The sequence below is a fragment of the Megascapheus bottae genome, unplaced genomic scaffold, assembly GCF_031878675.1.
Source record: "Megascapheus bottae isolate mThoBot1 unplaced genomic scaffold, mThoBot2.hap1 HAP1_SCAFFOLD_58, whole genome shotgun sequence".
In the NCBI taxonomy this organism is placed as follows: Eukaryota; Metazoa; Chordata; class Mammalia; order Rodentia; family Geomyidae; genus Megascapheus; species Megascapheus bottae.
In genome coordinates this window covers 559,096-581,787 of record NW_028327477.1, presented here as the reverse complement: position 1 = coordinate 581,787, position 22,692 = coordinate 559,096, and the positions used below count along the sequence as shown (strand labels likewise).

Below are 22,692 nucleotides of genomic sequence, written 5' to 3'. Positions count from 1 at the left end.
ACACTGACTGTGTGGTATGTGGAAATTGGAGGTGATCCTATGTAGAAGCCAGCATGGAAAACAAGTTATTGAGACCCTTATCTCAAGCAGTGAGCCTGTCCTAGGAGCTCACAGCTGTATTCCCTTCTCCCAGGAGCACAGATAACCAGGTGATGATCTGAGGCCACTTCCAGACCTAGACAGAAGGAAGACCTTCCTGGAAAGACATCTACAGCACCAAATGACTTAGGCCATTACTCAGGTGGTCGAGTGTTTGCCTAGCAGGCAAACAGAATGCCCTGTCATCACACACCAGTGTGACAAAAAGGGGAAGCATTCAGTAAATTTCCAACAAGCTCCTACTGGCTCTGTAAAACATTAGGTGTGACTCCTTCTGTGCTAATACACCACTGACTCTGTACCCACCTCCAAAACTCCCCACCCTGTGACTACTATTCTACCTCACACTTCTTGACTATCATGTTGAGCTGTCACATTAAAGTTAGTATGTTTTTCAATATCATCACTTTGTTTTCATTTGCTTCAAGACACTTTAAATTTCTTTCTTGGTTTATCAGTCCCCCGATCATTCAAGTGTCTATCACTTAACTTTCATGCGTTGTTTTGTCCTCTATCTTTTTGTATCTCTATTGCTTTGTAAAAATAAGATACATTGGTATATCCAATTTTTGTTTCAGTTTCTTCTAACCTGGTTATTAGCTTAACATGTGATTTTCTGGTAGAATGTATATTCTTCAGTTAGAAAATGAAATGTTTTGAAGTGTCTTCTAGACAAATTTGAAATGTGGTAAACTTTGATGTTTTGTGATTGACATTTTTGTCTGAATGATCCTTCTTTTCTAGCAATGGATATGAATGCATGTAATATACTCTTCAAGTATATGTCTCCTTGTAGGTCTCATGATGTTGGTTTTATAGAAAAGCATTTTCCTGCACTATATACCTCTATCTTTACAATAACTATTCCTGGTTGTTTATTTGATGTATTTGCCATAATTTCCTGCTCTTCTTGACATCTTTTTCCAGGGATTGCTGTAGTCTGGGGTTTTTTTTTACATATCAAGAACTGCTTGTTATTACTTTCATTTGATTTTTTCTAGACATACACTCTTCCTTTCCATCCTCACTCTTAAAAATGGGTATTCAGCAGCCAGCATATCATTGGGGCAGGGGTTTTCAAACTTACTCTACTACCATTGGCACTTTCATTGGATACAATAATGCATATTCCCCTAAGTTTCTGATTGATCAGAAGAGACATATTGCTCCCATTCTCATTTATTTCTGTCATATATCCTTGTTTCATTGCTTCTTTGTTATTTGGTGGCTGCCAACCCAGAGAAGGATTGATTCTCTTCTTCTTTGTGTATTAGCCTAAAATTGTACCCTGTATGACTGGCAGTAAGTTGACTTAGTGTCAGTAAAGATATGATTAAAATACTTGATTATCATCAAAGAACATATTTATTTCAGCTTGAAATAAATGCTTTTGTGGGGTCTGTGGTAATATTAACAATCTATTGTTAAGTGAAGGATAGTTATACAATCAGTAAATGTTAATATATCATTTTTATTATAATCAAAATGATGACCTAGTTTCATCTATATTCTGATTTTATCTATCATTATGTATGGTATCCTATGAGGTAGCAATTTGCTATGAGTAGTGAAAATTGATCATTTGTATAAAGTAGATTGTTCTTTGACTGAACATGTATGCTAAAGTTATGTGTCATGCCTGCCTATGTATTCCAATACACTTCTATCCTGAAAATTGGCTGTAGGACATAATGTGTGATCTAGGATGGAAATGTGAGTTAATATCCTTGAAGGCTCTCAATGATCTGATGATATTTACATATATACATATCTATGCGTATTCCTAATGTCAGAATGAAGGCAAGAAATGTGTGCATACACAAACAGATGTCAACATGTTAAACAAGAAGTAGCAGAGCAATATGGTATAGGCATGAGATCCCAGCTGTGAGACATAGGTAGGAATACTATAGTCTGCTGTCAAACCTAAGCAGTGAAGGAAACTCTGTGGGAAATGTATGAGAGGTAAGAGATTTTGCCCCAAAATGAAGAACTGTCATCTGATACTACAACTGAACTTCCTGAAAGAAATAAAAATGAAGGGTAGGGTCTAAATATACATACACTCTCACCTATGTGTATCTATGCATATTTGCATGTTGGTAAGTCCAGACACACGTGAATGGATAGTTACAGAAAAGAAAGTGATAGAGATTAGAGAATTTAATTTTAAGTATTGATGACACTGCAGAGCCTTTGATATTTTTCTAAGATCCTTGGGCTCTAGTATCAGTAGAGACCTTTCTAAAATCTTAGGTATTTCCAAGAAGAAATACCATGAATTCTTCTTGTTCCTAATCTATTGTAGTGGCCAAAACCAATTCAGTGTTATGCTGTAAGACTCAGCAGGTTAAGAAATTTCTCTCTGGTGACTCCATTTTGTCTAGCTAGAGGATAAAGCAAGTTACAGGGGTTTTGTCTGTCTGTCTGACTGACTGTCTCTGTTTCTCTCTCTGTGTCTATTCTCTGTGTCTCTGTGTGTCTCTCCCTGTCTCTCTCTATGTCTCAATGACTGAGAAAAGGTTTGACACTAGGGGTTTTTAAATTTGATGTGTATTTTCCAGAAATGCCTTACTGTTAAGGTGTGTTTTCAGCCCCAAACAAAAATTTGCCTAATTATGTGCTGGATGTCTATCTCAAGAGATGATGATGAAAAGACCAGAGAATCTTTTCATGCCCATGATCATCCCTGATATGTCTCATTTCATTGCTGTTGGAAGGAGGCTGGCTAAAATAGAATGACTTGCCTAGGATTTCACATGTTCTGGGGAAAACAGACAGCTGAAGACAGCTCCCTCATAACATTTGTGATATTTTTAGTGGATGAGAAGTCTTTTACCATCAAGTGATGGTTGGAATTTTATGTGAAAGGTAATACCCAAAGCATGTCTGTGTGTTTGTTTGCACATATATTCTGTAGATTAAGGTAAATAACTCATGAACTACAAATCCTTTTATGAATCAGAGAGGCTGTACAGACAGAGGACAGTAGTGCTAGCAAGGAGGGGAGAGAGGAAGCAGAAATGTAGATGGTTGATCAGCTCCATTTTCTTCATAGCAAGGGATATGGAACATAAGGAAACCCACAAAATCACTGCAAAAAGTGGTTTAGGGTCATGTGAAAAAAACTCCTTTTACACCTTGCATAAATCTTTGTGTATCACATTTCATTGAAGAGAGAGGCCTCATTTCTAGGAAAACACAGGAAATAACTCCTAGCATATAAAGAGTATTTAGAGTTAGTATTCAGCTAGTTATAGCTGTTTGGAGAGAAAAAGTAGTTTTAGGAATTTCCATAGTATTTGACTGCGAACAACTTAATGGTTCATGTTGGTAATGAAGAGCAGAACACTCAGAGATCTACAGAGGACAGCCATAAGAGGTCAGATACCCAAATACAGTCAGACTTGTGTAGAAAGCTGTACCAAGATGAAGGAACATGTTAGTGGGAACCATTTGGAAGGTCAGGGAAGTGCAATTTTGTCTGTGCCATTCCATCATTTTGCAAATTGGGTGAAGGACTGAGACTCCAGTAAGGAGAGGGAGTTCTCACTGTCCTGGTGAGCAGTGAAGAGTCCTCTGCTTCTGGCCTGCCACCCATTGGTGCAATGTGAGAGTAAGTCAGTAAAGACATCCAAGATTACTGAAAGTAAGGAGGGAATAGAAGGAACAGAGGAAGCAGAATATTAGGTATGACCTCAGGGTTGAGTTCCCTTGAACAACATCATATTGAAAGTCATACAAGATAGCATTAGGTCCAGTGTTAGGCTACTGGGAAAAATTCTTCTACCTTGGATTAAAACGGTCCATATTTAATTTCCTGAAGAGATTCAACTGCATTTCTGTGGTAAAATGAAAATACTGCTTTTCACTTGGTTCTGGTCTCTTAGTTCACACCAGAGTACTCAAGCACAGTGCTAGATGGAACAAAAGAGCTGGAGATGGGGCTGCAGCTCAAGTGGCAAACATGATCCTAGCATGAACACAGACATGGTTTAAGTTCCCAGCCTCGTAGAAAAGTTTGATTTCTGCAGTATGTCCCAAATGAGTTTTCTGTGTCTTATTTTATTTTATTTTTTAGAGATGAAACAACGTTAACTGCAATTGCAGTTTGTGACTCAAGAATTAACATTTGGTAAGTTGTGTTATCTGTCATCTGAGTGTAAATTCATTTGTAGTGTGAGTTTAGTGTACAATCTATGTGACAGCTTATCAGTATCCTCATGTAATAGTTATTTTTGTACTGAAACTAAGTAGAAATTGGTAGAGTCAATTAGTACATACTTGGTCATGGTCTGCCATGAAGTGAAATTAGCAATCATATCCTTATTTACCTATTATCAGTGCCTACGTGCAACTTACACTGAGCTAATAGAGATACGAATCCCAGTCAGGAACAGTTAGGTTGTCTCAGTGGTTCTGAGGTGAAAAGAGTTGTTGGGTCTCTTTCCTTCTCCAGAAATCTGTTTCTTAGACAGGCCCACTGTCAGTTCTGATGAGAGTCCAATTTCTCAGCTGTTGTTCCTTGTATTTTGTTGATAAGCAGTTAAGAAAAGAGCCAAGTTAGTGAAAATAAGAAGGGAGTAGAGCAGACTTAGACAGCTGAAAATCAGATTGCATAAAGGATTGAGTTTCTCTGTAGTGAGCTGCATGTACAATTAAACTACATGATACCAATAAATATTTTGTTAATTTTAAGAAAGAAAATTTCTTTACTTGTGCATAGAAACTTTCTTTTGAAGAGATAACAGTGTAAATTCCCAAAGAAATTAATTTCCTTTCTAGGGAAATGTGGGGACAGATTTCTAATGTTCAGGGAAATTTTTCCAACAAAGGAAAAGACATTAACTAAGTTTCTATATCATCTCGATATTGTGTGCCTGGGAATCTTTCTAACTTTGTTTGGAAAAACAGAAACATATAAAAGATATGTTTCATGTCCCTGTTGTGATTGAGATACTGCAAAAACACTAGCACAATCTAAAGGGCATTTCACAATCCTTGGACACATACTACCAAATCCCCACTGTTGACTACACTTCTGTCTTACACATCTGGAATATCAACTTGAGCTACCACATGAAAATTAGTGTGTTTTGCAATAGAATCATTTATTTTTCTATTTGCTTGAAGTAATTTTTACTTTCTTTCTTGGTTTATCACACCTCTGATTGATCAAGTACTTATCAATTTACTTTCATGTCTTATCAAAATCCCTAAAGTCTTTGGGATATTTGTAGCTCTGTCTTTATAAAAATAAAAGATACATAGAGCCTGTATCCTAGCTACTGAAGAGTCTGAGAACTGTGTATCATGGATCAGACACAGCCCTGGCACTAAAGACCTAGAGATTCCTACCTCCCATTAACAACCAAAAAAACCCCGAAGCGGTGCTGGGACTCAAGAAGTAGAGTGGTAGCTCTGAGCTGAAGAGCTCAGGGACAATGCCCAGGCTCAGAGTTCAAGCCCCTTGAATATCAACCAAGTGATACAATCCTTTCTGGACGAAGCAGTGGAGATCTAATTAGTAATATCGGTGGGAAACTCTGGAATTCTTATCCAGTTAACTTCCTGAAAGCCAGAAATATGGCTCAAGTGGTAGAGTACCTTCTTCACAGAGAAAGCTAAGGGAGAGCACCCAGGCCCTAAGAGGAAGCCCAATAGTACCTGCACATAAATACAGTAAGAAAGAGAAAGAAGGAAGTCCACCTCCCTAGCAGAGACAGTCACAGGCCTGATGTGAATGGATGGAAAGAGATATTCCAATATGGCACCCAAAAGGAAGCAAATGTAAATGTACTCCTATCTGGCAAAGAAAACTTGAAAGTATTACAACATGAAAGTCATTTCATTTTGCTAAAGACACTGCAATGATTAACAACAAAGAATAGGCAACTAATCCTCAATGCACCCAATTTGACACAACAGACATCGCTGAACATAAATGAGTAGATGGATCCCAACCATGTTAGATCCTTTCCAAAGAATCCGCAAGAAACCAGATTCAACTGAAGGCCAAGAGCCAAAGACAGCACATAACTGCAGAATATTCCACACAACATTCTCAGAATAAATATCATCCCAGCAACCCTCAAGCTTTCTACAAAGGAAATTAATATTTAGAGCATAGAGGCAGCATTATTCTCTTTTTCCCTTTCCCTTCCTCTAATATTCCTCTACAGTAAATATTCAAAGAGGTTTCTTGGCAGAGTATAAAGGAACTCCTAACAATCACATATAAGAAAAGACAATGTTACTGTTTGCTATCATAGTATGATGGAATTCAATTTGAAATAGACAAAAGATAAAAGACAGAAAATATTGAAATACATAGAAATGGAACAAAACGCTTTGAATGGTTAATTGATTATTGGAGAAAGAAAGGATGGATATGTATTCAAGTCTATAATAACCATTAGAGAGTCTGACTATGACATTTGGTTTCATCCTATAGGGACACCTCATCCTATACCACAACCAAACTTGACGAAACAAACAATAATGAAGGGTAAGGTCTAAATATATATATATATATATACTCTCATCTATGTGCATCTATGCATAATAAAATGAATGTAAGTACAGTCATACATAAAAGGATAGTCACTGAAAAGAAAGTGATTAGGATTATTGAACTTTATTTTAGGTATTGATGACACTGCAGGGCCTTTGATATTTTTCTAAGATTTTTTGGGCTGTAATATCAGTAGATAACTTTCTAAAATCTTAGGTGTTTCCAAGAAGAAATGTCAAGAGTTATTGTTCCTAATCTATTGTGGCGTTCAAAGGCAATTTAGTGTTTTGTTGTAAGGCTCAGCAACTTAAAAACTTCTCTCTGATAACTAGAGGATAAAACAAGTTACAGTTGCGAGCTCTCGCTCTCTCTCTCTCTCTCTCTCTCTCTCTCTCTCTCTCTCTCTCTCTCTCTCTCTCTCTCCCTCTCCCTCTCCCTCTCCCTCTCTGTACCTATCTCTCATTGTCTCTTTGTCTCCATGAAAGAGAAAAGGCTGATTATTAGGGGATTTTTAATTTGATGTATATTTTCCTAAAATGCCTTACTGCTAAGGTGCGTTTTCTGCCCCAAACAAAAATTTGCCTAATTATGTGCTGGATGTCTATCTCAAGAGATGATGATGATGATAAAAAGACTAGCGAATCTGTTCATGCCCATGTTCATCCCTCATGTGTCTTATTTCATTGCTGTGGGAAGGAGACTGTCTAATATAGAATGACTTGCCTAGGATTTCAGTTGTTCATGGGAGAAGTGGCAGCTGAAGACACCTCCCTCATACCATTTGTGATTTATTTAGTGAATGAGAAGTTTTTTATCATCAAGTTAGGGTTGAAATATTATGTGAAAATCAAATATTCCTAAACAGCCAAAGCATGTCTGTGTTTTTGTTTCCACATATATTCTGTAGGTTAAGGTGAATAAGTCATGAACTAGAAATCCTTTTATGAATTAGAGAGGCTGGAGAGACAGAGGACAGTAGTGCCAGCAAGGAGGGGAGAGAGGAACCAGAAATGTAGATGGTTGATCAGCTCAATTTCCTTCATAGCAAGGGAAACGGAACATCAGGAAACCCACGAAAACAGTGTAAACAGTGCTTTAGGGTCATAGGAAAAGAACTCCTTGTGAATCTTGCATAAGTTTTTATTTAGCACAGGTAATCATTTCATTGGAGAGAGAGGCCTCATTTCTAGGAAAGCACAGGAAATACCCCCTTCCATATATAGTATATGTAGAGTTTGTTTTCCGGGTATTATTGCAATTTGGGAAGAAAAAGGTCTCTTTAGAAACTTCCATAGTATTTGACTGTGCATAATTTAATGGTTCATGTTGATAATGAGGAGCAGAACATACATAGATTGACAGAGGACAGCCATATGTGGTCAGATACCCAAGTATAAACAGAGTAGTGTACAAAGCTGTACAGAGAACAAGCACCGTATTTGTGGGAACAATTTAGAAGGGAAGTGTAATTTTGTCTGTGCCATTCCGTCTTTTTTTGCAAATTGAGTGAAGGATTGAGACTCCAGTATGGAGAGGGAGTTCTCCTTGTCCTGCTGAGCAGTGAAGAGTTCTCTGCTTCTGGCCTGCCACCCATTGGTCCAATCTGAGAGTAAGTCAGTAAAGACATCTAGGATTACTGAAAGTAAGGAGGGAATAGAAGGAACAGAGGAAGCAGAATATTAGCTATGACCTCAGGTTGAGTTCCCTTGAAGAGTATTTTATTGAAATTCATACAAGATGTCAAGAGGTACTGTGGTAGGGGTACTGGGAAAAATTCTTCTATTTTGCATGAAACTGTTCCATATTTAATTTCCTGAACAGATTCAACTGTATTTCTGGGTAAAATGAAAATACTGCTTTTCATTTGGTTCTGGTCTGTTAGTTCACACCGGAGTACCAGAGCAAAGTGCTAGAGGGGACAGAGGAGCTGGAGATGGAGCTGTAGCTCAAATGGCAAACATGATCCTACATGAACAGAGTCATGGTTTTAGTATCCAGCCTTGTAGAAAAGTTTGATTTCCTCTCTATGTTCCAAATCAATTGTTTGTGTCTTACTTTATTTTTTAGAGATGAAACAACGTTAACTGCAATTGCAGTTTGTGACCCAACCATTAACATTTGGTAAGTTGTATTATCTCTCATCTGAGTATAAATTCATTTGTACTGTGAATTTATTACACAATCTATATGACAGCTTCTTAGTGTCCTCCTGTAATCATTTTGTTTGTATTGAAACTAAAAGAAAATGATAGAGTCAGTTAGCACATACTTGGTCATGGTCTGCTATGAAGTGAAAAGTAGCAAGCATATCTTTATTTACCTATTATCAGGGCCTTCATGCCACTTGCACTGAGCCAATGGAGGTAAGAATCCCAATCAGGAGCAATGAGCTAGTCTCAGTGTTTCTGAGGTGAAAAGAGCCGGTGGGCCTCTTTCATACTTCACAAATGTGATATTTGGACTCTCAGTTCTGATGACAGTCCAGCTTTTGGACTCTCTTTTGGTGAGAAGCAGTTAAGAAAACAACAAGTTAATGTAAGTACGGAGGGGGTAGAGCAGACTTGGAAAGTTGAAAATCAGATTGCATAAAGGATTGAGTTCCTCTGTAGTGAGTTGTATGTACAATGAAAATACATGATACCAATAAACATTGTGTTAGGTTTACTAAGAAAGGAAATTTCTTTACTTGTGCACTAAAGCTTTCTTTTGAAGAGATAAAAATGTAAGTTTCCACAGAAATTAATTTCCTTTCTGGGTAATAGTAGAATTCGTCTGTTTATTTAGCTAAGTATGGAAAAATTTAAATTCTACAAATTCACTAGTGTTTGGGTAACTTGCTACCTTGAGTAAGACTAAGAATGTACATGGTATTTGACTGTATATAATTTAATTCTCTAGCTTGGATAAAAATGATTCAACAGAATTTGGGACAGAAGACTTCAAGCAAAGGTCAGATATCTATCAATAGAAAAACGTACATAAATATATATGTTATGAAACAGACTGATCATTTCTGGGTAGTTTCCAAATACTTTCAGTGTACCTTCTGTCTGTCATATTACTCCTTTTCATTTTGATGAGTAAATGAGAAAGGAGGTGCACAAAGTGTTTTGCTATTTTAGGGAGCAGTGCAGGAAAACCCCCCAAACCCTGCACATTGCCAGTGAATGAGAACCTACAATTGGTTATGTTCCTTTTTTCTGACGGCAATGACATACAATTCTATGTATTTATTTCCTGCCATAACAATTTCTTCACAGGTGAAGAAATACAAGTGTCAGTTCAAAGTGGCTATACAACTTTGTTTGATCTTTTCTGTAGTTTTTTGGCTATGTCTGATTCTTTGATGGGTATTCCCTTTCCCTAGGTCTGGAACTTAATTTTTACATATACCTTTCATTGTGCACTTAATGCCAACTTTTAAAAACTGTGGTTCTAAGTTTTGTGTAACTATAAACATTGTCTGGGTACCATTTATATTGGATAATCAGATGACTCGGTGACATTATGACAAGGTCCTTACTACTCACATCTGTGAATACATGGTTCATGAATAAATGTACATTTTCAATGAAAGAGCTACGAGACAGAGAGTTAGAGAGAGAGAGTCCATACGTATGTGGCTGAAGGACGGTACTCTGATATCCCTTCAAGTCAGGGCTCCAGGAATGTTTTCCTTTCTTACTTATCACTGAGGCTCTGCTTCTTCATACACATGTGCAGCACACCATTTTTCTGATTCATTGGAGATGGCCTACCACAGAAAGGAATTTCTACCCTGGATGGCTTCATCTTGCCATCCTCTGGTGGTCTTCCCCCCACATCCACCACACCCCTGGAAAACAGAATCACATCTGTGAACAAAAGGCTTGCACATCCATCTCGAGTTCTGGTGAAAGACTAAGTGAAAGTGTCATTAAACAGGCAAGCCTAGGCATGAAGGCTCACCAGGCCATGACTAAAGGTGTAGCAACGACAGGGCTCTGAGTTGAGACTTCAGTACTGGATGAAGGTTTGGCAGAGACAGAAGAGCTAGAGACAAAGTACATTTGACAGACGACCTGTGTAGCACACACAAGGCCATAGTTTTCTAACCAAGAAGTGTCAGAAAAATGCATCACTTCTTCCTACATTGCCCCACTTAATTTCTGTATGTTTCAATATATCCACAGGGAGGACAGCAGCTTAACCAAAGTTGTTGTTCATTCAGATGAAGACATCAAGAGGGGGTGAGTTGACTAATTTTAAATTTTATTTTATTTTTGATTGTTGGGGTAATGCATAGAGGGGTTACAGTTACATCTGCCAGATAGTAGATGCATTACTTCTCACACAATGATACCCCTTCTCATGTTATTGTGCCGATGTGCCTTCCCCCTCCCAATCATCTTGTTTTTTCTACTTCCTTTTTCTATTTCAAACAAGGAAATAAACGTATATACTGTATGCCAGGTTACAAAGCCAGATACAGTAACAATATGAGATTAAGCATAAGGGGTAAAAAAGAGAAGAGAAATAACATAGTACATTAAGAACAGCAATCACACAAGATAAAGCTCTTGTTTCCATATCCTAGAGTTCCTTTCATTTAGTGTGAGTTGAGTTTTTGATCATCTAAATGATAAACCATTTTGAACAATGATGAATTTTCACAGTACACAGGACTACCTATCCATATCGCATGGAATCATGATATGTTTTGAAACTAAGGAGAAATGATAGAGCAGATCATAAGACAGTGGCTCATGGAGTGCTGTGAAGTCAAGAACTAGCACCCAGAATCCTGGGATTATCACAGAGCCTATGAGCTACTCACTGGAAGCCCAGGGACCTGGCAATCCCTTTCTGAAACCTAAAGGTAGTCCCAGGTGTCTGAAGGGCACAAGAGGAAGAAGCACATTCACACTGAATGGGAGTCCTGCTTTTAGACTGCTCTTCCTTGTCCCTAACTGAGGGGCAGGAAATAGAGCTGGGAGTGGAAGGCAAGTGGCATGCGGAAATTAGATATAACTCTTGAGTCCCTTTGAATTGAGTTGGGTGCAAGAAGATGAGGCTGTTATCCACCAGGTTAGGTAGATTTATTTGTTTCTAGTGTTATAAAACCTTGGATAAAAATCATCTTTTGCAGATGTAAAAGTTTAATTTCTGCAAAAAGCCTCACTTCAGTTTCTTTGCATGTGAGGATACTGAACATTCCTAATAAGTAGAGAAATGTGGAGACAGATTTCTGATGTTCAGGGAAAATTTTCCAGCGCTAGAAAATGACATCAACTAAGTTTCTACCTCATCTCGATATTGTATGCCTGGGAATCTTTCTAATTTTATTCAAACAAAACAGAAATATATTAAGATATGTTTCATGTCCCCATTGTGATTGAGATCCTGCAAAAACACCAGCACAATCTAAAGGGCATTTCACAATCCTTGGACACACACTACCAAATCCCCACCATTGACTACTCTTCTGTCTTACACATCTAGAACATCAACTTGAGCTACCACATGAAAATTAGTGTGTTTTGCAATAGAATCATTTATTTTTCTATTTGCTTGAAGTAATTTTTACTTTCTTTCTTGGTTTATCACACCTCTGATTGATCAAGTACTTATCAATTTACTTTCATGTCTTATTATAAACCCTAAAGTCTTTGGGATATTTGTAGCTCTGTCTTTATAAAAATAAAAGACACATAGAGCCTATAATCCTAGCTACTGAGGAGGCTGAGAACTGTGGATCGTGGTTCAGAGTCAGCCCTGGCACTAAAGACCTTGAGACTCCTATCTCCCATTAAGTACCAGAAAAAAACAGAAGCGGTGCTTGGGCTCAAGAAGTAGAGTGGTAGCTCTGAGCTGAAGAGCTCAGGGACAATGCCCAGGCTCAGAGTTCAAGCCCCTTGAATGAAAAAATATCAGATATACTTTTGATTTCATTTTTTCAGCTTCTTGAGATCTGATTATTAGCATATGATCTTCTGATAGAATATATATTCTTCAGCTAGAGGAACAGGTCATGAAGAGAATTTTTTCTAGTCAGTATGTCGGCTGCACTTCACAAGATGTTACAAATGCAGTCAACCAAAGGATAGAATCCTTTCTGGAACAAAGAGGTGGAGGTCTAAATAGTAATATCGGTAGGAAACTCTATGAGATTCTTATCCAGTTAACTTCCTGAAAGCCAGAAGTATGGCTCAATGGTAGAGTACCCGTCTTAATAGAGAAAGCTAAGGGAGAGCACCCAGGCCCTAAGAGGAAGCCCAATAGTACCTGCACATAAACACAGTAAGAAAGAGAAAGAAGGAAGTCCACCTCCCTAGCAGAGAAAGTCACAGGCTTGTTGTGAATGGATGGAAAGAGATATTCCAAGAATGGCACCCAAAAGGAAGCAAATATAAATGTATTCCTATCTGGCAAAGAAAACTTGAAAGTATTACAACATGAAAGTCATTTCATTTGGCTAAAGGCACTGCAATTATTAACAACAAAATCCTACTAAGACTCAATGCACCCAATTTGGCGCAACAGACAGTGCTAAACATAAATGAGTAGATGGATTCCAACCATGTTGGATCCTTTCCAAAGAATCCGCAAGAAACCAGATTCAACTGAAGGCCAAGAACCAAAGGCAGCACATATCTGCAGAATATTCCACACAACAGTCCCAGAATATGTATCATCCCAGCAACCCACAAGCTTTCTCCAAAGGAAATAATATTTAGAGCCTAGAGGCAGCATTATTCTTTTTCCCTTTCCCTTTCTCTAATACTCCTCTACAGTAATTATTCAAAGAGATTTCTTCGCAGAAATCTTAACAATTGCATATAAGAAAAGTCAATGTACTCTTTCCTATCATACTATGGTGGGATTCAACTGGAAATAGCAAGATAAACTGCAGAAAATATTGAAATAGATAGAAATCGAACCAAACACTGTGAATGGCTAATGGGTTATTAAAGAAAGAAAGAAGGGATTTGTAATCAAGTCTACAAAAACCATTAGAGAGGCTGACTATGACATTTGGTTTCATTCTATAGGGACACCTCAACTTATACCACAACCAAACTTGACGAAACAAAGAACAATGAAGGGTAAGGTCTAAATATACATATACTCTCATCTATGTGCATCTATGCATAATTAAATATATATAAGTACAGTCACACATGAAAGGATAGTCATTGAAATGAAAGTGATTAGGATTACAGAACTTTATTTTAGGTATTGATGACACTGCAGGGCCTTTGTTATTTTTCTAAGATTCTTGGGCTGTAATATCTCTAGATCACTTTCTAAAATCTTAGGTGTTTTCAAGAAGAAATATCAAGAATTCTTCTTGTTCCTAATTTAGTGTGGTGGCCAAAAGAAATTTAGTGTTTTGTTGTAAGATTCAGCAGGTTAAACGTTCTGGTGACTCCGTTGTTTCTAGTTAGAGGATAAGACAAGTTAAAGGTGGTGGTCTGTCTGTGTGTCTGTCTGTGTGTCTGTCTGTGTGTCTGTCTGTGTGTGTGTCTGTTTGTCTCTCTCTCTCTCTCTCTCTTTCTCACACACTGTCTCTCTCTGTCTCTCTGTCTCTGTCTGTCTGTATGTCTGTCTGTCTGTCTGTCTGTCTGTCTCTCTCTCTCTCTCCCTCCCTCCCTCCCTCTCTCTCTCTCTCTCTCTCTCTCTCTCTCTCTCTCTCTCTCTCTCTCTCTCTCTCTCTCTCTCTCTCTCTGTCTCTGTCTCTCTCAATGAATGAGTAAAGGCTGATCATTAGGGTCTTTTTAATTTGTTATGTATTTTTCTAAAATGCTTTACTGATAAGGTGCGTTTTTGGCCCCAATCAAAAATTTGCCTAATTATGTGCTGGATGTCTATCTCAAGAGATGATGATGATGATGAAAAGACCAGCGAATCTGTTCATGCCCATGTTCATCCTTGATGTGTCTCATTTTATTGCTGTGAGAAGGAGGCTGTCTAAAATAGAATGACTTACCTAGGTTTTCAGATGTTCATGGGAGACGTGACAGCTGAAGACAGCTCCCTCATAGCATTTGTGATTTATTTAGTGAATGAAAAGTCTTTTACCATCAAGTAAGGGTTGGAATTTTATGTGAAAGGCAAATATTACTCAATTGCCAAAGCATGTCTGTGTGTTGGTTTCCACATGTATTTTGTAGTTTAAGGTGAATAACTCATGAAGTACCAATCCTATTATGAATCAGAGAGGCTGGACAGACAGAGGAAGCAAGGAGGGGAGAGAGGAAGCAGAAATGTAGATGAATGATCAGCTCAATTTCCTTCACAGCAAGGGAAACGGAACATCAGGAAACTCACGAAAATAGTGTAAACAGTGCTTTAGGGTCATAGGAAAAGAACTCCTTGTGAATCTTGCGTAAGTTTTTATTTAGCACAGGTAGTCATTTCATTGGAGAGAGAGGCCTCATTTCTAGGAAATACCCCTTTACATATATAGTATATGTAGAGTTCGTTTTCTGGGTATTATAGCAATTTGAGAAGAAAAGTCTCTTTAGGAACTTCCATAGTATTTGACTGTGCATAAATTAATGGTTTATGTTGATAATGAGGAGCAGAATACACACAGATTGACAGATGAGAGCCATTTGTTGTCAGATACTCAAATGTAGACAGACTTGTGTAGAAAGCTGTACAGAGACTAAGTACCATGTTTGTGGGAACCCCTTGGAAGGTCAAGGAAGTGAAATTTTTCTGTGCCATTTTGTGTTTTCACAAATTGGGTAAAGAATTGAGGCTCCTGTAAGGAGAGGGAAATCTCAATGTCCTGGTGAACAATGAAGTGTTCTCTGTTTCTGGCCTGCCTCCCCTTGGTCCAATCTGAGAGTAAGTCAGTAAAGACATCTAGGATTACTGAAGGTAATGAGGGAATAGAAGGAACAGAGGAAGCAGAATATTAGCTATGATCTCAGGTTGAGTTCCCTTGAAGAGTATTGTATTGAAATTCATACAAGATGTCAAGAGGTACTGTGGTAGGAGTACTGGGAAAAATTCTCTACCTTGCATGAAACCGGTCCATATTTAATTTCCTGAACAGATTCAACTGTATTTCTGTGGTAAAAGGAAAATACTGATTTTCATTTGGTTCTGGTCTGTTAGTTCACACCGGAGTACCAGAGCAAAGAGCTAGAGGGAACAGAGGAGCTGGAGATAGAGCTGTAGCTCAAGTGGCAAAACCTGTTCCTAGGATGAACGCAGTTATGGTTTTAGTACCCAGCCTTGTAGAAAAGGTTTGATTTCCTCTACAGTTTCCAACTCAATTTTCTGTGTCTTTTTTTTTTTTACTTCACTTTTTAGGGATGACACAACATTAACTGCCATTGCGGTTTGTGAATCGAGCATTAACATTTGGTGAGTTATCTGTCATCTGAATGTAAATTCATTTTTAGTGTGAGTTTAGTACACAGTCTATATGACAGCTGATCGTTGTCTTCATTATTCCTCCTCCTGTACTGAAACTAAATAGAAAATGATAGCATCTGGCAGCAGATACTTGGTCATGGTCTACTGTGAATTCAAACATAGCAACCGTATCTTTCTTTACCTATTCTCTACCTTATTTACTTATTGCCTACATGCAACTTTTACTGAGCCAATGGAGGTAAGAATCACAGTCAGGCACATTGAGGTGGTCTCCGTGTTTCTGAGGTGAAAGAGCTGGTGGGCCTCTTTCATTCTCCAGAAATCTGATACTTGGACAGGCCCACTGACAGTTATGATGAGAGTCCAGCTTCTAGGCTGTTGTTCCTTGTCCTTTGGTGAGAAGCAGTTAAGAATACAGCCAAGTATGTGTTGGGGGTCTCTTAAGGGGCTGAGTTCTGAGGATCACAATTCAAAGCTAGCTCTGGGCAGGAAATTGTTATCTCCAAATAACTACCAAACAAAACAAAACAAAGAAAAACTGGGACTGGAGCTGTGGCTCAAGTGGAAGAGCACTATCATAAAAAAGTTCATAGCATCCAGGCCTCAGGACTGGTGGATGCACAAGTTTCTTTTTTTTGACAAATTAAAGATGTCATAATTACATAAAAATATTAGTGATACAAAGGCTTGCATTTTTGTTTGTATTTTACTCATTTGGATTTTTACAGAATTACATAGTTAGTGGAAGCAGTGACTGTATTATGTTTTTCTAAAAATTTAGACACATTTTTAAATATTTCTTTATAATTTTAAAATAATTTTATCATAGGATGTATTTATTGAGTGGTTACTTGAAGAGGAGAAGCTAGTTTCCAGTTCTATGTTCATATGTGAATATGTGTATGGTAGTTTTATGTTATGTTTAAAATTGATTTGAGATATTGAGGTTAATGATTCATGGGCCAATCAACTTTATTAACTTTTTTTGTTTCATTTTGACACTAAGTTTAGTGTTTGCTTGTATTACTGGATGGAAGTTCTTTTGAGGTAGCTGCTTAACACTTTTTGATTCTGGTACCCTGTGTGTTGTATATATGTTTATCTGATTTGGGAAAGAAAGGAGAATGACAACGTGGTGAATCAAGGACATAGGGTGAACCAGTGTAACAGTGATACTCACAAGACACTAGGTTAGAAATGAACTTTACAACTTGGGGTGAGGGGGAATTAAAGGAGTAGGAGAGTGAGAGAAAAAGGATAGAGTTGTAACTGTGTTCAACAAGAAATGTACTCAAGGGCCTGGAGTAAGGCCTAGTGGTAGAGTGCTTGCCTAGCATGTAGGAAGTCCTGGGTTTGATTGTTTGGTACCATGAATATGGGCAAAGCTAGAAGTGGTGCTGCGGCTCAAGTGGTAGAGTGCTAGCCTTGAGAAAGCCCAAGGACAGTGTCCAGGTCCTGAGTTCAAGCCCCAGGACTGGAAAAAACAAAAGAAACGTACTCATTACCTTACTTATTAACTGTGACCCCTCTGTACATTACCTTTACAACAAAATAAAATAAAGATAGCTAAAATGTCAACTCTTAGTGCCAGAATAGTTTTTCTTTTTTGGTGCTATTTCATTTTTCTCATCCTTATTATAATTTTAGTAATTATTTAAAAATATGTTCCAATTTTTGTAAGACCTTGTGTATTTTTTGCAATCAAAATCACATGTTCTGATTTTTTATTTTCTTTTTTTTTTGATGGGGAAAGAGATCATTCTTGAATTTTGATAATCTACCCGATTAAACTGACCTGATAAAACAGACATTTTAAAATAGAAAACACAAAAATAAAAGAGAACTGTCGTTGGAAATACTGCACAACTTCTTGTTTCCTCCAAATTTGCTTTATATAATTGGATGAATGTAAATTAATGAACAGAAACTTAAGCAAGATACATGTAACAGAAACTAATAAGTGAAATTCTTTCAATTTTTTTTCAAACTCATCTTTAAATTTTTCCATCATGGGAAATTAACATTATAGTTGAATGCCCAATTAACTAACTATGACATATTAAATTCTTCTATAATGCAATCATGAAGACCCTTCATGACACTTGTGTTTTGTATGTGGAAAAGTGTTAGAATTACAATTTCAACTCAATAAAAAATAATAAGTAATACTTGGCTTGTTATCTGGAGACTGCTTCTTTTGATGATTTTTAGTTATAACACCACTGAGCTGAGCAAATAAATCATCTTCTGAGAACATAAGGAAAAATAAACACATGCAAAATGAATAAAACACACTACTACATCTTTACTAGGTCATCTGTACTTCTAATAGTTCAGAAACTTAGAGATTTAGTGTACTCTTACATTAACTGCAAGAAAAAATAAAGGAGAAATTCCTTTTTTGAGATCACACTATGAAGTCAAATGGTTATTCAAATTCTGAATTTGTGTGCAAAACATGAAACACAGTTACCTTTGTTCTAGGACTTAACAGATAACTTTCCAAGAATCAAACACACAGATATATTTGTGTGACTTCAATAACCTCAGCACTACAGTAATGAGAGATGTAGTAACCTTTTGCTATTTCAAGACTATAGGGAAAGAAGTCACAAAAAAGGAGAATTAAAATTGTTACAACTAAGAAACTGATTCTTGTTAAGTTTCACCATAGTGCCACTTTCACCTTTACATAAGCATGGTGGCATAATTCAAACTCAATAAATCAGAAATCTTAATATTTAAAATTTACGTTGGCTTTCAGTTATCACCATATTAACAACCAAAGGAATTAGATAGAACACAGAAGGGGTAATGGTTAAACCCACTTTGCTAGTTGGTTTCTTGACACATTACCTCATTTTTAATAAAAAGGGATAGTACATCTCAGTTTGCTTACAAGCTAGGAGATCACTTTGAATTCTGCATTTCCTAACTGCAAACAGAATAAAACATTTACAACAGATTATAAATAAATTGGTTTTCAAGCATAGAGCCAGCCCCAATGATAATAATACACTATTTTTAAATACCTAAGGCAATGAATTCCATTATGTTCTGATTTTTCAAAAGAAGAGTTTATAATCAAAAGTGAAACTTTTTTCATATATTTTTTATTGTAATAAATGAAACTGTTTTAATAGGAAATTGGATGATATACTGTAGAAACTTCTTGAAATCTAGTCACATTTGATTGTCCACTTTTATTACCTGTGGGCATTTCTGTTATATATGGCCCAAATTTTTAATAAGGTATTTAGAAAAATGTCATGAAGTTGTTGCTTTAATTAGTATATTTGGTCTTTTTTAAGATGACTACAAGAACCATTAATAATTTTGAATTTTTCTTTGTGTTATTACATATGTACATTTATATAGGCAAGCATTATTAATCTTACTTTGGATATCTTACTTTCTTTTTTTTTCTCTTCAGATTCTGTCACAATTTGAGAACAAATGTACCTTATAGCTCATGGAAGAGAAGACACAAATCAAGACATTTTTGGGTTCCAAGTTGCCGAAATATGGTGCAAAATCTGTAAGAAGTACACTGAAGCCGATGTCCAGTGGGACAGCTGTTACTCTATTAGGAACGTCCAAGGGTAGTAACATCAAAAGTTATATAAAAAATAATGGCTCTGATTGTTCATTATCTCATTCCTTTAATTGGAGGAAAGCAAATAAATACCAACTTAGTACACAAAATACTGAAGAACCTAACAGTACTCAAAATTCACATGATAAACTCACTGATACTGAAAAACATGCACCTGCTCAAGGAATGTTGGATAAAAATGAGGTAAAGGGAGGTTTAAAAAGTCTTCCTTTATTCACATCAAAGTTAACAAAGCCATCCACTATGTTTGTATCATCTACAGAGGAGGTAAACCGAAAGTCTTTTTCTGGACCATCTAACTTGAGTAAATTCACCAAAGGCACGTTACTAGGAAGGACTTCATATTCTTCAGTCAGTGCTCCAAAATCTCAGTTGAATGGATTTTATGGAAATCGATCAGCTGGTAGCATGCAGAGGCCCCGAGCAAACTCCTGTGCCACTCGAAGCAGTTCTGGAGAAAGCTTAGCACAGTCCCCAGACAATATTAAGTCTATGGCTTGTGAAAGAATGGTAAGGTCACAGAGTTTTTCACATTCCATTCAGAATTCATTCCTTCCCCCTTCATCTATAACCAGATCACATTCCTTCAATAGAGCTGTTGATCTTACAAAGCCTTATCAGAACCAGCAGCTTCCCATTAGAGTGCCTCTACGGTCAAGTATGCTAACAAGAAGTTCTCGGCATTTGGAAGTACTTAATGGAAATGAACATTTGGGGTATGGCTTTAATAGGCCTTATGCTCCTGGTGGAAAGAAACTGGCTTTAGCAAATGGGCCAGGTGTAACTTCTACTTTGGGTTATAGGATGGTTCACCCCTCTCTACTGAAATCCAGCCGACCTCCATTTTCTGGAACTATCACCGTCGATGCTAATAAAAATACATCTGCTGACACCTGTGTAGAGGAAGCGGCTACAGTTTTGGTTAAGGACAACACTACCAATAAGGACCAAGAAGTAATTGAAAATGAAAGTTACAGAACAGATAATGACCAGACCATGAAACATGATACTAAAATTAGATATCTAAGTGATGATGTGGATGATATTTCCTTATCTTCTTTATCATCTTCTGATAAGAATGACTTAAGTGAAGACTTCAGTGATGATTTTATTGATATAGAAGACTCCAACAGAACTAGAATAACACCAGAGGAAATGTCTCTCAAAGAAGAAAAACATGAAAATGGACCTTCAAAGGATGTATTTGATTCCCCCAAAGAAAATGAAAAAACCTTTGGTAAAACTGATGAATGGATAGATTTAAGTGTTTCTGGTAAATATTAACATCCTTAATTTCCTTGCTTTTCTCCTATAACCAAATTATCATTTAGGATTATCTTCTAAGATACTCTCAGTGTTATACAGCGGGTTGAATCTGGAGTTGGGCAACATTTATCTTCCTTGTGATTTTTGTTCCCTGTCCTCTTTTTAACCTATCTAATGCAAAGTAAGTAAAATGTCTTTTTTGGTCTTTCTTGGCTATTATATCCAAGCCACTTCGTATTTAATATAGACAATGTTTCCCAAATGATCTCTCTGCCTAGAGTGGTGAATCATTGGTCTTTTTTAAGAATAAAACTATGTCAAAAGAAACATAAGATAGGGAAGTCATGCCCAGTCTAAATTTGCTTGTTTAGCAATTTTAATAGTGATACTGCCCAAGGAACTTTATTTCTGTAATTGAAGAAAATGAAATAGCCGTATATGAATCATTTCCCAATATAGATAGCTATATTGACATTAGATACTAGAGAACGTATATTTGTATTTTCATATGCCCTAAAAGAAGAACTGAAAAGAATGGATACAGGAATGTGGTCATGCCTGGAAATACACACAAACCCTTGATTGTCTGCAGGTCTTATAAAAGGGACTGTGAGAACAAGTTTATTTCCTTATAAGGAGGCAACTATGAAAGGAATTTCCTGAACAGTGGTTAAAATAATATCTTGGAAAATATTAAAGAAATATGAGGATATCAGAAATGTTACAGTAGTAAAGGATGGCTAAGTGAATTTTTTTGTTTACTAGAAATATTTTAAAGATTTTATTCTTTATTTTTAAAAAACATTCTTTAAGACTTAGAAGATGTTGCAGTTATGTATGCGTTTGGGGGCCATCTCTTTGGCCATAATATATTGAATTCTTATAGCTTATTTTTTAGAAATGACAAATAATCATATTTTGTGAATCAATATTTCTCTCTTTTTTAAACCAACTGAAGATAGGAGTGGCTATACAAAGCATACTTCCGGAAATAACTTGATTTCCCCGGATGCGGATTACAGAGCTGGCTCTTCATTTGAACTCTCCCCATCGGATAGTTCTGATGGAACATACATGTGGGATGAAGAGGGTTTGGAACCCATTGGGAATGTGCATCCAGTTGGCAGCTATGAATCTTCTGAAATGAACAGCATAGTACGTATGGATTTCTATGCCCTCTTGAAATACTTTACCTTACTGTAGTGAAGCTTTTGGCATTGATTGACATTTTTAATTTATGAAATAACTTTCCTAGTTTGGGAAATAATAACTCATGTATTTATTAGGACCCTATAAAATGTATAGTAAATACAGAAAGTGTAACCTTTGATTTAAATACATATACACATGTTCATTATAGAATATGCATACATACATGCACACACATACACATGTATCTATGGATGTACTTTATTGGGCAAGTTTAGCTAGGCCAGAAATTCTCAAGTAGGTAGAGATCGTCAGTATCTGGGAACATTTTTGGGTCTTTTTCCTTTTGATACCGGGATTGAACCTAGGACATTGCACTTGATAGGCAAGGGCTGTGCCACTGATCTATTTCCTGGGCCTTTCTGGAAACATTTTCAGTTATATTGCAGAGTGTTAGTTGGTGAATAGAAAGAAGCTAGAGGTTCAGCTATCTCACTGTGCCCATGGCAAAACATTACCTAGCAATTATTGAGAAACCTAGGGATACCATTCACAGACCACAGTAAGGTTTTTTTGTTGTTGTTCTTCCTTGTTGTTGACTGTGAAGCTTAAACTCAGGGTCTGGGTGTTATCCCTAAGCTCTTTAGCTCAAGGCTAGCTAGTACTCGACCATGTT

The 22,692-nt window shown here is 36.9% G+C and overlaps 1 protein-coding gene and 1 long non-coding RNA gene across 3 annotated transcripts; both read left to right on the top strand.

Moving 5' to 3' along the window:
- The first annotated feature begins 129 nt into the window (after positions 1-129).
- Positions 130-9,563, top strand: LOC150039785 (uncharacterized). 2 transcript variants are annotated; one of them, XR_016534246.1, is made up of 4 exons: positions 130-241; positions 6,554-6,607; positions 8,681-8,734; positions 9,512-9,563. It is a non-coding gene; the product is annotated as an uncharacterized LOC150039785 (long non-coding RNA). The 2 variants fall into 2 exon arrangements; XR_016534245.1 differs by lacking the exon at positions 130-241 and adding an exon at positions 4,182-4,234.
- A 1,229-nt stretch (positions 9,564-10,792) lies between these two features.
- Positions 10,793-22,070, top strand: LOC150039784 (serine-rich coiled-coil domain-containing protein 2-like). The gene is made up of 5 exons (XM_090327591.1): positions 10,793-10,842; positions 13,645-13,698; positions 15,920-15,973; positions 19,419-20,874; positions 21,826-22,070. The coding sequence occupies exons 4-5, from the start codon at positions 19,458-19,460 to the stop codon at positions 22,068-22,070; spliced, it is 1,662 nt and encodes a 553-aa protein (XP_090183717.1). The 5' UTR covers positions 10,793-10,842; positions 13,645-13,698; positions 15,920-15,973; positions 19,419-19,457.
- The last annotated feature ends 622 nt before the right edge of the window (positions 22,071-22,692 follow it).